Source organism: Esox lucius, chromosome 9, assembly GCF_011004845.1.
Source record: "Esox lucius isolate fEsoLuc1 chromosome 9, fEsoLuc1.pri, whole genome shotgun sequence".
Taxonomy (NCBI): domain Eukaryota; kingdom Metazoa; phylum Chordata; class Actinopteri; order Esociformes; family Esocidae; genus Esox; species Esox lucius.
The window spans coordinates 1,397,335-1,413,916 of NC_047577.1; the positions used below are offsets into that span (position 1 = coordinate 1,397,335).

The 16,582-nt window shown below is 41.7% G+C and overlaps 1 protein-coding gene across 2 annotated transcripts in view; it reads right to left on the reverse strand.

Annotated features, from left to right (window-relative positions):
- LOC105009144 (glutamate receptor ionotropic, NMDA 2A) overlaps positions 1–16,582 on the reverse strand; it is a 248,229-nt gene that overhangs the window by 215,215 nt on the left and 16,432 nt on the right. For both annotated transcript variants that reach the window (XM_029122035.2, XM_029122036.2), the window contains exon 4: positions 16,130–16,288. In XM_029122035.2, the coding sequence (XP_028977868.1) occupies positions 16,130–16,288 (159 nt within the window). The remainder of the gene's footprint in view (positions 1–16,129; positions 16,289–16,582) is intronic.

The window sequence follows — 16,582 nt, forward strand, 5'->3', positions numbered from 1 at the left end:
AATAGCATTAGAATGCTAGTGAAAGTTAGCCATTGGCTAGCCTTGAATCTCAGGCAGATCTTCATACAATACTAGAATTGGCATTATATATTGTTTCTACATGAATCAGTACAGTAAAGCTGCTATTATTATGTAACCCTTGGAGCAGGAAATGTTGTACGAGACTGAACAGCCAGCAAGGTCACAACCCAGCTTCTGACCCAGCCTCACTACCGACCTGTCTCCTTACTGCTGGTCTATCACAGAGCCTCACCCCTGACCTGTCTCCTTACTGCTGGTCTATCACAGAGCCTCACCCCCGACCTGTCTCCTTACTGCTGGTCTATCACAGAGCCTCACCCCCGACCTGTCTCCTTACTGCTGGTCTATCACAGAGCCTCACCCCTGACCTGTCTCCTTACTGCTGGTCTATCACAGAACCTCACCCCCGACCTGTCTCCTTACTGCTGGTCTATCACAGAGCCTCACCCCTGACCTGTCTCCTTACTGCTGGTCTATCACAGAGCCTCACCCCCGACCTGTCTCCTTACTGCTGGTCTATCACAGAGCCTCACCCCTGACCTGTCTCCTTACTGCTGGTCTATCACAGAGCCTCACCCCTGACCTGTCTCCTTACTGCTGGTCTATCACAGAGCCTCACCCCCGACCTTCATACTGCTGAGATGCAGAGGATTCCAGTGGTGTCAGTCTTTGGTATGACTGGGCGTGGGATCTAACTACCGTGACACTAAGTTATGTATTCAGGATTACATTATTTAGGCTGCTGTCCACATCACAGCAGAAAGGAAACCTAGTAGAAGATCAGAGAGATTATAAACCAGCTGACACACACACACACACAGACACACAGACATGCACACACACACATTAGCCCCTCTAGGATAAGTTTCTACTTCAGACAGAAAATGAAGAAGTAAAAAACTGTAGTTTTCAAAAACCGACTTAAGGAAACTGGAGTGGACCCTAGAGGTGCACACACACACACACACACACACACACACATTTATACACACCCTGTACCCCCCCCCCCACACACACACACATATATATACACCCCCTGCATCCCCCCCCCACACACACATACAAACACACACACACATATACACTACCCTGCATCCCCCCCACACACACACACATACACACATACACATATATATACACCCCCTGCATCCCCCCCATACATACACACATACCCACACACATATATACACCCCCTACATCCCCCCCCCACACACACACATATACACTCCCACACACACAGACACACACACACACACATCAACACACACAGACACACACACAGATTACATTTCCAGTATTAATCATCTTCAGTATGACTAACACAGATGGAGTCATACACACCACCTGACACCTTTAACAGGACACGCACACACACACACACACACACATCAACACACACACATCAACACACACACACACATCAACACACACACATCAACACACACACGCACATCAGCATACACACCACCTGACACCTTTAACAGGACATACACACACACACACACACACACACACACATCAACACACACACATCAACACACACACGCACACACACATCAGCATACACATCAACGCACGCACATCAACACACACACACACGCACATCAACACACACATTAACACACACGCACACGCACACATATCATCACACACACATACACACAGTGTACCTACTCTCTTCCTCTCCTTCTAAACTACTCTCTCCTATCTCCCCCCGCTCTGTCAATTCTAGTGTTATTTATACTCCTGTCTTCCTACACAGCACCAGGGACTTTGACTTCACACACACACACACACACACACACACACACAGGGACTTAGTCTCCACACTTGATTTTACAAAGTGAGCTTCACCTCTTCTCCTCTAAACAACATAACTACTCTCTCCTGTCTCCATCGCTCTCTCACCCTCTCTCCTGTCTCCATCGCTCTCTCACCCTCTTTAATGTTTTCTCTCTCTCACCCTCTTTAATGTTTTCTCTCACTCTCTCTCCCTCTTTAGTGTTCTCTCTATCACTCTCTCATCCTCTTTAGTGTTCTCTCTATCACTCTCTCTCACCCTCTTTAGTGTTCTCTCTATCACTCTCTCTCACCCTCTTTAGTTTTCTCTCTATCACTCTCTCTCTCACCCTCTTTAATGTTCTCTCTCCTTTTTCTCACATATTAATGTATAATGTGACACACACATACACACTTTTAACCCCTCACCCTAAACCTAACCCCTATTCTAACCTCTCACCCTAAACCTAACCCCTATTCTAACCTCTCACCCTAAACCTAACCCCCCACCATCACTATATACACATCACTATAACCTGAATGCTTAACCTAAACCCTTTCAGTGATTCTAACCTTTACCCTAATTGTCATTTAAAAAAATAAATTTTCCTTTTGGGATTTTATTATCCTAGTGGGCATTTTAGGTCCTCACAAGGATTGCTTTCACACAGACATAAACACAAACACACACACACACACACACACACACACATGAACACACACACACAGTCTTAACCCTAATCAATGTAGTGACACGCAGCAGTTCAACCACTCCCGACCCAATCTGCTCTGTCAACATGTTATTATCCACAGCTAGTAGCATCAGCTGTAATATCAAGCTAGCTGTCAAAATTTTATTATCCACAGCTAACAGCTTCAGCTGTAATATCAAGCTACATGTGTACAATATACAGTATAATACAGTATAATATATAATTATTTGTCGCTCACAATGAATTTGAGATGGGACAAAGGTTTGATTTCCACACTTACGGTAGTTTGTTGGTTTAGAATAAAAATCTGAAACAGCTTTTCCTGCCTAAGCTAATGTATACATATTCACGGTTATTCCTTGTCTACTTCTGGTGGTGGACAAGATTTTATATACTAAGAATCTAGACAACATTTTGCATACAGAAACAGGTAATGATCATAGAGGACTACGGGATACGAGAGTTCATAATACCTGGATTCACAGATGCTGTACCCCTTTACAAAATCAGTGTAGCACATCTAGAAGCTGTACCCCTTTACAAAATCAGTGTAGCACATCTAGATGCTGTACCCCTTTACAAAATCAGTGTAGCACATCTAGAAGCTGTACCCCTTTACAAAATCAGTCTATTACATTGAGATGCAGAGAGAGGAGTTGTGTATTTAGGTTACAGTGGGCAGGTGTGTTGATGTGGTGCTGCTCATCTCTATGGGACAGATGGCTGCTTGTTAAGAGTCATGGGGAAACACTGTTCAGGAGACGGGACTGTTTGGTGATGACTGACCTGTGCCTCCCACCAGCAGCCCGCCTGCTAGGGGATCATTTCAACTTGAAAGGGGAATAAACTACAAATATCCAACCAAGTCCATCAAGTCCACATTACCTCAGCACATCTGTCATTGGTCTAAGAGAGTTCCTTGGGTTTCATGGCTGTTTGCTCTGACATGCATTGTGAAGTGTGGGACCTTATATAGACAGATGAGTGATTTTCCAATACCAATTATTTTAATGTGTTCACTAACTGACTCTAAACGTTCTAGAAACATCTCAAGAATGGACACAGGATGTATCGGACCACAATTTGGAGTGTCATGGCAAAAGGTCTGAAAATGTATGTACAAGAGATATTTCATTTTTTTTATTGTCAATAATAGAATAATCTTACTGGCACACATTTCATAAAACATGTTATTGCTTTGCCATTATGGGCTGCTGTGGGATATTTTGTTTGATGGCAAATAATGAATATACTGAATTTATTTGATCAATTATACATTGTATATAACACAACAAAATCTGGAGAAATACTTCTGAAGACACAGTTCATAGTGGTTAGTGTTAAGAACTTGTGTTTTTTAAGTCTGTGGTTGTTCTGTTGATGGCCTGTTTAACTGTCAGATTGATTCCATCTTGGGCCGGAGACACTGTATCTTTACCACTGAGTTAAACTGCTGGAGTTGAACAGTCCACACAATCCTGCAACAAGCTTTTCATTTCACCGCTCTGAAATCACTTCAGGGTTTACCTCAGTGAAAATGTGTCCATCTAAACCAATCTGCCGGCCTTTTAAAAGCGGAAAATACATTTTAGAAGAATACAAAAATAAAGAATGAACAATGCACATCAGCAGCGTGAATCTTCACGCTCCAGAGTTAATGCTGTGAAAACACCTTTGACAGCCTTTACAGCTGTGAATCGTTCTGAATGAGAATCTACAACGCAGCTCTTTCGCTCTGGGCCTGCCAGAGTAACCCGTAAAACTGGTAGACCAACTGTCCAAGCAGAAATCTGACTAATTATGTCAACTAGGTAAATCAATGAATTAGGCTGCCAGGGCATTATCAAATCTCCCCATGTTGGATTGTAAAGGGTGCTCCTTTCATTAAATGCTCAATTAGGGAGTTGGGGAAAAAACACAGCCCTGATTTGTTTTGCCAAAGACTTATAATTTTGATTAATTGGTCCACAGAACCTCTTCCCCGGGATTTGGGCTTTTTAAGAAGTTCAATCAGGCTTTCTTCTGTCTCCTTCAGCATTGCGGTCTTCCAATGTTTATTAACATTCAAAGGAAGCTTTGAAAGGCAGCAACAGCCTCCCTATAGTCAAACAGGGAGAGGTTTGATTGTGCTTTGGGGTCGCTGGTCCTGGGGAGGCTTTAACAAGGCGTCATGAAAGAGACAACAAAAAACCAGCAGACAATCTGCCTGTGGACCTTTGTGGGTCTTGTAGCAGGACGACAACCCCAAACACACATCAGAAAACACTCGGGGAACGGTGGACTGTTCTGCCGCGGCCAAGAAATAGCGGCGATCTGAATCACATCCAGAAAAGAACACGAGGCCTGAAAAGAGCAGTTGGTGGAGGGCACCCCTCAAACCGTGAAAGATGAGAGCAGGTTGCCGCTGACGACGGGCCAACCTGCCAGTAGAATGGTGCGGCCAGCTCATTGATGACTACATGACTCATTAATTGGTCCTTATCTTGTGTAATACAGCGCCAGCTCTGGGGAGCCAATAATATTGACCAGGGCATTTGTCTTTTTCTTTTCTTAATACACATTTTAAATATAATTGGTTCTGCAATGTTCACATGCCAATAACCGAGGATGGAGACCAAACATTATTTTAAATTTCAGATTCTTTTAAAAGAAATATCAGACAGGGCACACGAAGGTTTAATCCAAACCATTTCAACGTTGGTTGGTTTGATCAAATGCATCTGAACATTGGTTTGGGTGTTATTTGTTTGAAACTAATTATAGTTTTAATTTTTTTATGAGACAATTAACCGTTACTGTTTTCATCTCATTTCAACCAGCTTTTCAAATATTTAAATTAAGGTAACATCAACTTTGATTTGAATATGATCTGTGACAAATACTAAAATTGATACCAAGACTTGGGTGGGATTTGTTCCCACAGCTAACTTTAAACTTCAAAGTCATTTGATTTGTTGTCATGGCTGCCTTAGACAAATCATTGCTTAAATGCATCAGCAGAAAATGTACCAATGCTTCTGATAGGTTAATACTTTAGTGGGCGGGAGTAAAGAATCTCAACGTAGCTGTTTGTTATCATAATCACTTCCCATGTTAACAACCAGAGATGAAGTTATCTGCTGGTTTATCCTTGTGTGTTTTTTCATTGCGAGCAAACTCCTGTTGAACAGCCAGGTGAGAGTAATCCCTGTTTAGTAGGGCTGTAAGATATCCAGATTTATGGCACAAAACAGAGCTGCATCCTGACTCTTGGTTCCTCTGCTCTGCTTGTGAACTACTGAAATATGTGTCTGGATTCTGGGAGGAAAATGACTAGGAAATACGGGTAATCCATAGCTGTTGTGACAGTGTTCTCATTGTGACATTAAAAGGATCTGTAATTTCCCAACACTTGCTGGATCACTCCGCTGGTGAGCAGGAGGGACTCAGAATGTGTAAATCTAAACCATCCATAACGACGGTATTCTTAGGTAATGTACTCCCCTTTTAAAGAAGGCAGCCAGTACAAACACACAGCCTTTCTTGCCCCTGGTAGCTGACGTGAAAGGGTTGTAGAATCTTTAAATAGCCCTGTGGTTTTTAGTGAAGAGGATTAAAGCAGAGGAAATACTTTTGTGCACTATTATACACACACACACACACACACACACATGGACACACACACAGCGAAAAACCCAGAATCACTACTGTCCTTCACAACTGGGGCATGAGGAAGGAGAAGGAGGAGGAGAAGGAGGAGGAGACAAGGAGTTAGGGACAAGGACAATGGGGGGAGGGCTATAGGGGATATAGGGGATGATAAATGGATATAGGGGATGAGGATGAGGTGTTGAGATGAGTTGATAAAAGGGAGAGTTGATAAAGGGAATGAGGATGAGGTGTTGTGATGAGTTGATTAAAGGGATGAGGATGAGGTGTTGAGATGAGTTGATAAAGGGAATGAGGATGAGGTGTTGTGATGAGTTGATAAAGGGAATGAGGATGAGGTGTTGAGATGAGCTGATAAAGGGAATGAGGATGAGGTGTTGAGATGAGTTGATAAAAGGGATGAGGATTACATGTTGAGATGAGTTGATAAAGGGGATGAGGTGTTGAGATGAGTTGATAAAGGGGCTGAGGATGAGGTGTTGAGATGAGTTGATAAAGGGGATGAGGATTACGTGTTGAGATGAATTGATAAAGGGGATGAGGATTACGTGTTGAGATGAGCTGATAAAGGGGATGAGGTGTTGAGATGAGTTGATAAAGTGGATGAGGATTACGTGTTGAGATGAGTTGATAAAGTGGATGAGGTGTTGAGATGAGTTGATAAAGGGGATGAGGATTACGTGTTGAGATGAGCTGATAAAGGGGATTACGTGTTGAGATGAGCTGATAAAGTGGATGAGGTGTTGAGAAGATAAAGCAAACACACACACAGCAGAGTGGCAAAGTGGCTGACGTAATGCTTCAACACCCTCTCTTTGTTGTATGTCTGAGAGAAAGACAGGGACAGGAAGAGAGGATGAAACAAGAAGAGATGCTGAGACAGAGACACAGAAGGAGAGAGTGAGAGAGAGGAGAGAGTGGAGAGAGAGAAAGAGCCTTGTGGTTGACAACACTACAAAGTCACCCCATGGATGATTGAACTGTCTAGTAGGTTCTGTCCAGTTATCTAGCTACTCTCAGATACGTTCACATCCCTACAGCTACCAGATATCTTCTCCCAGGCCAAGGATTCCCATCCTCTCCTGTCCCAAACCTCCTACCTCAACACTCCTCTCCTACCCCAACACTCCTCTCCTACCCCAACCCTCCTCTCCTACCCCAACCCTCCTCTCCTGCCCCAACCTTCTTCTCCTGCCCACACCCTGCTCTCCTGCCCTTACACTCCTCTCCTACCCCAACCCTCCTTTCCTGCCCCAACCTTCTTCTCCTGCCCACACCCTGCTCTCCTGCCCTTACACTCCTCTCCTACCCCAAGCCTCCTCTCTCTGGTTTTCTGGTTTTCCAAACCCAATCCTTCCACCCCAGCTCTTCATTCAGATATTGGTTGGGAGTGAGAGAAATAATCTGAGCAGCGTGGGGTATAGAGGTGTATAGAACAAAACCAACAAGCTGGCAGAGAATAGAGTGCTATTCAACATCCTGTGATATTCCAGAAAACTATTCAATATCCTATGTGATACTCCAGAACACTTTTCAGTATCCTCTGTGATACTCCAGAAAACGATTGATTATCCTCTGTGATACTCCAGAACACTGTTCATATTTAATCAAGATCCAATGTGGTATTGATCCAACCCAGGATATATATGAAAACCAAACCAAATGTTTTGTGTGGCAGTGAATTCACTTTTGCCTGTAACAATATAATCTGTAGGTCTTCTTTCTGACTACTGCACAAATTCAACATCTAACCTATAACTCACATCTAATAAGTTATAAGAGCTTAATACATGTATTCTAAAATGTAGGTATTCTATTATTTACAAAATGTGTCTGATTGGTTTGATAAATTAGTATGAGTCACTCAGCTTCATGCTAACAAATATCACACTTGACTCGAGTCATTCAACATTAGATAACCAACTGTTTTTTGTTTTTTTAAAGCAAGCCGTAGTAAAAATAGCCTACAAAGTAGGCCAAGCCTAAATGAATAAATTAAATTAACTAGTAAAGTGAATAAATAAAACCAACAAATTTGAATAGCTCAGTGTTAAAATGTGCATATTGCAGAAGCAGCACCCAACAAACCTCTTCCTCATCAGATCTCAACAGACAGTCAGCCTGTCCATCGTCTCCCTGTACTTTCTTTCATTCCATTACTCCTTCATATTAGAAGTACTGCATGTTTCACAAACTCACATAAAGCCTTTTATCATTCTTTACAACACATTTCACAAACTCACATAATGACTTTATCACTCTAGAACACATTTCACAAACTCACATAATGACTTTATCACTCTAGAACACATTTCACAAACTCACATAATGACTTTATCACTCTAGAACACATTTCACAAACTCACATAATGACTTTATCACTCTAGAACACATTTCATAAACTTTGACATCCCAACAGAGTCCTCATAAATTTCTACATATTGTTGCACCAGAATATTCAATCCCAAATAGCAGACAGAAAAAATTCTGAAATTGAATGCAAGCTTAGCTGGTCTTTATGAATGGTGTCTGCTTTTCCACTATTCAAGATTAAATCAGGTTAAGACCGTCCAGAAACTCTGATCAGACCCAGGGTAACTGGATTCTATCCACATCTGTGAATACCTATGCAGCACTCTAGAACACTTTACATGATTCTGGATAACACTCTAGAATACAGTTCATGATTATGTATAATACTCCAGAATACTGTTCATGATTCTGTATTGTACTCCAGAATACTTTACACGATTCTCTATAACACTTTAGAATACTATTCATGATTCTGTATAGTACTCAAGAATACTTTACATGATTCTTTATAACTCTCTAGAATACTGTTCATGATTCTATATAATATTCTAGAATACTGTTTATGATTCTATATTATACTCCAGAATACTGTTCATGATTCTATATAATATTCTAGAATACTGTTTATGATTCTATATTATACTCCAGAATACTGTTCATGATTCTGTATAATACTGTTCATGATTCTATATTATACTCTAGAATACTTTACATGATTCTGTATAACACTCCAGAATAATGTTCATGATTCTATATAATACTGTTCATGATTCTATATTATACCTTAGAATACTTTACATGATTCTGTATAACACTATAGAATACTGTTCATGAGTTTACATAATAATCTATAGTACTTTACATGAGTCTACATAATGCTCTAGAATGCTGTTCATGTTTCTATATGATACTCTAGAATACTTCTGTTTAATACTTTCTGTTTAATACTCTATTTGTTATTCTAGAGTACAGTGTAGTATTCTATAACCAACCAATAAAGCACGAGGGGATGCGTCTACCATGGATCACGCCAGGACACAAAGTTAAGCTTTGGTATAGTGGCAATATACTACAAACCCCAAGATGCCTATTCTTATTATGAACTGGTTACCAACACATTTAAAAACATGATTCATTAAACACAGCTTTCAACCAGTCAGACAATCAGGATTGAAAGTTTATGGTTTACATTATAATTCACAATGCTGTTCAGTATTTCATACCATTCTCTCACTTGATTTAACTATCTTCTGTCTCTACCCCCACTCTTCCTCTCTACCTCTGCCCCCTTCTCCCTTTCTCTCCCTCAATCCCCTAACTCTGTCTTTCTCCCTCTCTCCCTCTCTCTTTTGTTCTATCCATCCTGCTCTCTGTCCTAGACCCCCTCAGTCAGTAAATCCCCTACCTGTTTTTTTCAACCTTTTCTCACACTCATCCCTCAATCTTCTTCATCCATCCTTCATCCCATTCTCTCCTCACCCCTCTTTCAACTCCTTTCCATCTCTCCTCTTTCCTGCTCTGACTCTGAGCCTGCCTGGGCCGGATTAGAGAAGGAGACAGAGAGAAGGAGATGTTTCTCACAATTTAGGTCACCTGTTAACATGTTAAATTTTAAACAGCTGTCTCAGCAGAGATCACCAGTACAAACCGCACTGACAAGACACAAACACACATGAGCAGCACACAGAGAAGGAAACCGCCATGCCACCGTGGAACCACAGCCCCACAGAGAGACAGGAGAGACAGGAGAGACAGGAGAGACAAGAGAGAGAGGAGAGACAGGAGAGAGAGGAGAGACAGGAGAGAGAGGAGAGAGAGGAGAGACAGGAGAGAGAGGAGAGACAGGAGAGACAAGAGAGAAAGGAGAGAGAGGAGAGACAAGAGAGACAGGAAAGAGAGGAGAGACAAGAGACAGGAGAGACAGGAGAGAGAGGAGACAGAGGAGAGAGAGGAGAGACAGGAAAGAGAGGAGAGACAAGAGACAGGAGAGACAGGAGAGACAGAGGAGAGACAGAGGAGAGACAGAAGAGACAGGAGAGACAGGAGAGAGGAGAGAAAGGAGAAAGAGGAGAGAAAGGAGAGACAGGAGAGACAGGAAAGAGAGGAGAGACAAGAGACAGAGGAGAGACAGAAGAGACAGAGGAGAGACAGAGGAGAGACAGAAGAGACAGGAGAGACAGGAGAGAGGAGAGAAAGGAGAAAGAGGAGAGAAAGGAGAGACAGGAGAGAGTGGAGAGACAGGAGAGAGTGGAGAAACAGGAGAGACAAGAGAGACAAGAGAGAGAGGAGATACAGGAGAGACAAGAAAGAGGAGAGACAGGAGAAACAGGAGAGACAAAAGAGAGAGGAGAGACAGTTGACAGTTAATCTTGCACACACAAAACACACACTTAGATACACAACCACACACACATAAAATAATTATGTGATTATTTTCTTGTATTTATTTATTTATTATTTCTTTTATGATTATTGTTACATTGTAAAATACTTTATCTATATTGTTCAGTAACTTTCATGCCAATAAAGCCCATTTTAATTGAATCGAATTGACAGGAGAAAGAGGAGAGAGGAGTGACAGGAGAGACAGGAGAGACAGGAGAGAAAGGAGAGAAGAAAGGAGAGAGAGAACAGTTGTAAGTTGTTCAACCTGGTCCTTAAAGCTGGCTGCTTCCCTGAGATGTGGAGTCGGGGGCTTATTTCCCCAATACATAAGAGTGGAGACAAATCGGACCCTAATAACTACAGAGGCATTTGTGTGAGCAGTAACATGGGGAAGGTTTTCTGCAGCATCATCAAGGCCCAAATGCTGGCCTTCCTTACAGAACACAATGTCTTGAGTAAAGGACAAATTGGCTTCCTACCAAATCACCGCACTACTGATCATGTTTCCACCCTACACACCCTAGTAGATCAACACATATACCAAAACAAACAAAAAAAGATTTTTACATGCTTTATTGATTTTAAGAAAGCTTTTGATTCAATCTGGCAAGAGGGGTTATACTATAAAATTCTCCAAAGTGGTATAGGGGGTAAAGTTTACGACATAATCAAATCAATCTATGTGAACAGACCTCTTCACTCAAGGGCAAGGTGTTCGCCAGGGATGCAACTTATCTCCAACGCTCTTTAATATCTACATTAATGAGCTAGCGATATCGTTGCAACAATCTGCAGCCCCTGGCCTCACCCTAAACAACAAAGAAGTAAAATTCCTGCTCTATGCAGACGATCTTGTGTTGCTGTCAACCACAGAGCAGGGTCTACAGCAACATCTGGATCTGCTGGAGCAATTCTGTCAGAACTGGGCCCTGACAGTAAACTTTAAAAAACCTAAAATAATGATCTTCCAGAAAAAGCCCAGATCTCAAGAAAGCAGACATATGTTTACTCTAGGAAACACACTGGACCACACCCTATCCTACGATTACCTGGGGGTCAAAATCAGTGCATCTGGAAGATTTGGTCTGGCAGTGAACGCGCTAAAGGAGAAGGCCTGAAGAGGCTTTTTTGCAATTAGAAGGAAATTCCACAAAATAGACCAATTAGAATCTGGACTAAAATATTTGATAGCATAATTGCACCAATAGCGCTATATGGAAGTGAAGTGTGGGGTCCACTCAGTCAGCATGACTACACTAGATGGGACAAGCATCCAATAGAGGTCCTACATGCTGAATTCTGCAGAACTATTTCGAATATACAAAGAAAAACACCCACCAATGCATGCAGGGCAGAATTAGGCCGCTATCCTTTAATAATAAACATTAAAAAAAGAACACTAAAATTTTGGATGCATCTAAAATCAAGTCCCCAAGATACACTGCAATTTGAATCACTGCAAACCCAAGAACTGAACCCCAAAAAGAGTCCTTTCAGTCATCTGGTCATGAGACTTACTAACCAACTAACACCTAACATCGTTCCATCTCAGATCAGCACTGCTTCACAATCACAAATCAGAGTGAACCAAATTGTTAAACAAACCAAAAAGGCCAATCTGGAACATTGGAACAATCAAACCAAAACACAAAACAAACTAAGCTGCTAAACAGAGTCTATGAATTGGCTGAATATCTTTTTACTGTCAAAGATATAAAGCAGAGACAGATCCTGACCAAGTACAGGCTCAGCGACCACAGCCTAGCCATCGAAAAAGGTAGGCACAAAAAAACCTGGTTACCAAACGAATCCAGAACATGTGGTCACTGTACGACAGGTGAGGTGGAGACAGAGATGCACTTTCTACTACACTGCCAACACTACACAAACACCAGACAGCATTTCTACACTGCCAACATGACACAAAAACCAGACAGCATTTCTACACTGCCAACATTACACAAAAACCAGACAGCATTTCTACACTGCCAACATGACACAAACACCAGACAGCATTTCTACACTGCCAACATGACACAAAAACCAGACAGCATTTCTACACTGCCAACATGACACAAAAACCAGACAGCATTTCTACACTGCCAACATGACACAAAAACCAGACAGCATTTCTACACTGCCAACATGACACAAACACCAGACAGCATTTCTTTAATACATTTGAAACACTAGTGCCATCATTCACCATGCTGTCCAATGAGGAACAGATGCAGGTGTTCTTGGGGGAGGGACACACAGCCCCCCTAGCTGGACGCTTCCTCAGAGAGAGCCACAAAATAAGGGATAACCTGTGACCTGCTGTGAACTGTTACACTTTATTCATTATTCATGTATTCTCACTTCATTGTTACTGGTCACCTCAACGTTTTAGCTGTTGCTAGGTCTTTCTTTATGATGACGGTCATCTCTGCTCTTAGTGTTTATATGACTGTTATTTGTTTATTTATACCTACTGTTCACTCTGAGCATTTTGTTATTGCAGAATATTTCTGACAATGCTGGTTATTGTTGTTCTTGATGTCACCTTAAATGGGGCTGCTACCCTGTAGACTCCTTCTTACTGTACCTCTAACTTTGGCAATATGGTTGTAATAACTGTCATGCTAATAAAGCTGAATTGAATTGAGAATTGGGTAAGGGAGAGAGGAGAGAAAGGAGGAGAGAAGAGAGAGGAGATGGAGAGGAGAGACGAAGATAGAGGTGAGAAAACAGAGAAGAGAGGAGAAAGGAGGACAGAGAAGAGAGGTGAGAAAACAGAGAAGAGAGGAGAAAGGAGGACAGAGAAGAGAGAGGGGAGACAAAGCAAAGGGGGTAGAGAGAAGGTAAAGGAAAAAAGAAAGAGAGTGAAAGAAAAGTTTAATTTTAGATTAGATTGTTTATTTTGGTTTTCATGATCTCGTTACTTTCCCCTTGATATGACAATATAATGCTTCCCATGCTAACGAAGCCCTTTAAATTAACACTTGCTCTTTAAATTCCAATTGAATTGAAACAAAGAGGAGTGGGGATAGACAGGGTTGTCTGCCATAAGAGAGCACAGACAGAAAGGACAGACATGGGTTTGTGCTTTCCACCTTTCTGAGCGTTCCATAATGGAGGTTTCCCCCTCGCCTCAGAACACTGTAACTGTACCAGTCCAGTGTGTATGTCTGTGTGAAGTGTTGAAATGGGCCTGGAGAGGAACAGTACTGCTAAGTGGAGAGCATTGTTAAGACCTGAACATTCTCCTTAGAGGAAGACACCACAACCTCCAAGGACAGTGTGTGTGTGTGAGTTCCAATTTTACACTGTGAGTGAGGACAGAAGGTCCTGGCTATTAGAGTAAGACAAGGAAAATCATGTAAAGGGAGAACATTTGGTCGGTCCTCACTTTAACAAGATTCTTTATCTGACCTGAGTTTATGGTTAGGGTAAGTATTAGGGTTAGGCTTAAGTTGAGGCATTAAGGTTTAGGGTTAAAAGTTAGAGTTAGATTAGGGTTAGAACTGGCATATTTAATACATTAAATAATACATTAAATATGCCAATACATTAAATATGCCAGTCCTAACCCTAATCTAACCTCAATTTTATAGTTAAACTATGTGTGTGTGTTTCTGTATTCAAAAAGAAAAACACTCTGAGACTCTAGTGTGAAAAAGTTAGGAAAGGAAAGGAGTATCCTCAACTTTTAAGGGTTCCATAACAGCTAGTGTCTAAAGGTCAGATATCTGAGAAATACACAAACACACACACACACACACACACACATCTTCACAGCCACTCTAGTTTGGAAGATAGATGATTGATCTCCCAGACAACAGGAGGTTAACATTCACATAAACTGGATATTGACACACAGGGGAGGTATATGACATATTACAGAGGAGGTCAGACACTGAGACACAAAGAGGAGGTCAGACACAGAGACACAAAGAGGAGGTCAGACACAGAGACACAAAGAGGAGGTCAGACACAGAGACACAAAGAGGTCAGACACAGAGATAGATAGAGGAGGTCAGAAACAGAGACATACCAAGGAGGTCAGACAGAGATATAAAGAGACATACCAAAGAGGTCAGACAGAGATATAAAGAGGAAGTCAGACACAGAGATATAAAGAGACATACCAAAGAGGTCAGACAGAGATATAAAGAGGAAGTCAGACACAGAGATATAAAGAGACATACCAAAGAGGTCAGACAGAGATATAAAGAGGAAGTCAGACACAGAGATATAAAGAGACATACCAAAGAGGTCAGACAGAGATATAAAGAGGAAGTCAGACAAAGAGATATAAAGAGACATACCAAAGAGGTCAGACAGAGATATAAAGAGGAAGTCAGACAAAGAGATATAAAGAGACATACCAAAGAGGTCAGACAGAGATATAAAGAGGAAGTCAGACAAAGAGATATAAAGAGACATACCAAAGAGGTCAGACAGAGATATAAAGAGGAAGTCAGGCACAGAGATATAAAGAGACATACCAAAGAGGTCAGACAGAGATATAAAGAGGAAGTCAGACAAAGAGATATGAAGAGACATACCAAAGAGGTCAGACAGAGATATAAAGAGGAAGTCAGACAAAGAGATATGAAGAGACATACCAAAGAGGTCAGACAGAGATATAAAGAGGAAGTCAGGCACAGAGATATAAAGAGACATACCAAAGAGGTCAGACAGAGATATAAAGAGGAAGTCAGACACAGAGATATAAAGAGACATACCAAAGAGGTCAGACAGAGATATAAAGAGGAAGTCAGACACAGAGATATAAAGAGACATACCAAAGAGGTCAGACAGAGATATAAAGAGGAAGTCAGACACAGAGATATAAAGAGACATACCAAAGAGGTCAGACAGAGATATAAAGAGGAAGTCAGACACAGAGATATAAAGAGACATACCAAAGAGGTCAGACAGAGATATAAAGAGGAAGTCAGACACAGCTTTTACTAAGAACCTCTTCAAAACCACAGAGCTGATATCAGCTGAACATTGTTTTCAAACCTTTACACATAGAAAAACACTTTGTGGTTTACTGTTTCCACTCAGAGAGGTGAGGACATAGAGGCGAGAGGGAGAGAGGAGAGAGAGGAAACAGGGAGAGAGGCGAGAGGGAAAGAGAGAGGAGACAGGAGGGAGGAGACAGGAGAGAGAAGAGAGAGAGAGGAGAGAGAGGAGACAGGAGAGGAACGAGGTAGAGGGAGTAGACAGGAGAGGAGAGAGGGAGAGAGGAGGGGAAGCTGTTGGAGGATGAAGCCGACCTTGTCAGCCATGATCATGGATGATCCCCCGTAGACACCCAGGACAGGAAGTAACGTCTGAGAGGACAGGAAGTCCAGGATCTGAGAGATAGCTTCCTGGTCCGTCCCGTCAGCGAAGATAACACCATGAAGAGGCTTTCTCTGGAGCAGCTCACACACCTGGACACACACACACACAGTTATTATACACTCTCACAAACACATCTCAGGGTGAACATAGCTCTCCATCAGTCTGTTTCACCCGATTGGGCCTGCATACTAATTACAGTTTTTTCAATTGCTTTTGTCAAAACTATACAATGTCCTTAAAGAACCTTATTTTGTGATCATAACATAAACCAAACCATCATATGGTCTGATTCTGTTTGAATCAGTCAAACACTCCTGTGCTCAACCTAAAACACTTCTAGCATTTACACAGAGACAGTTTGAAATAAATTCACCAACACCACA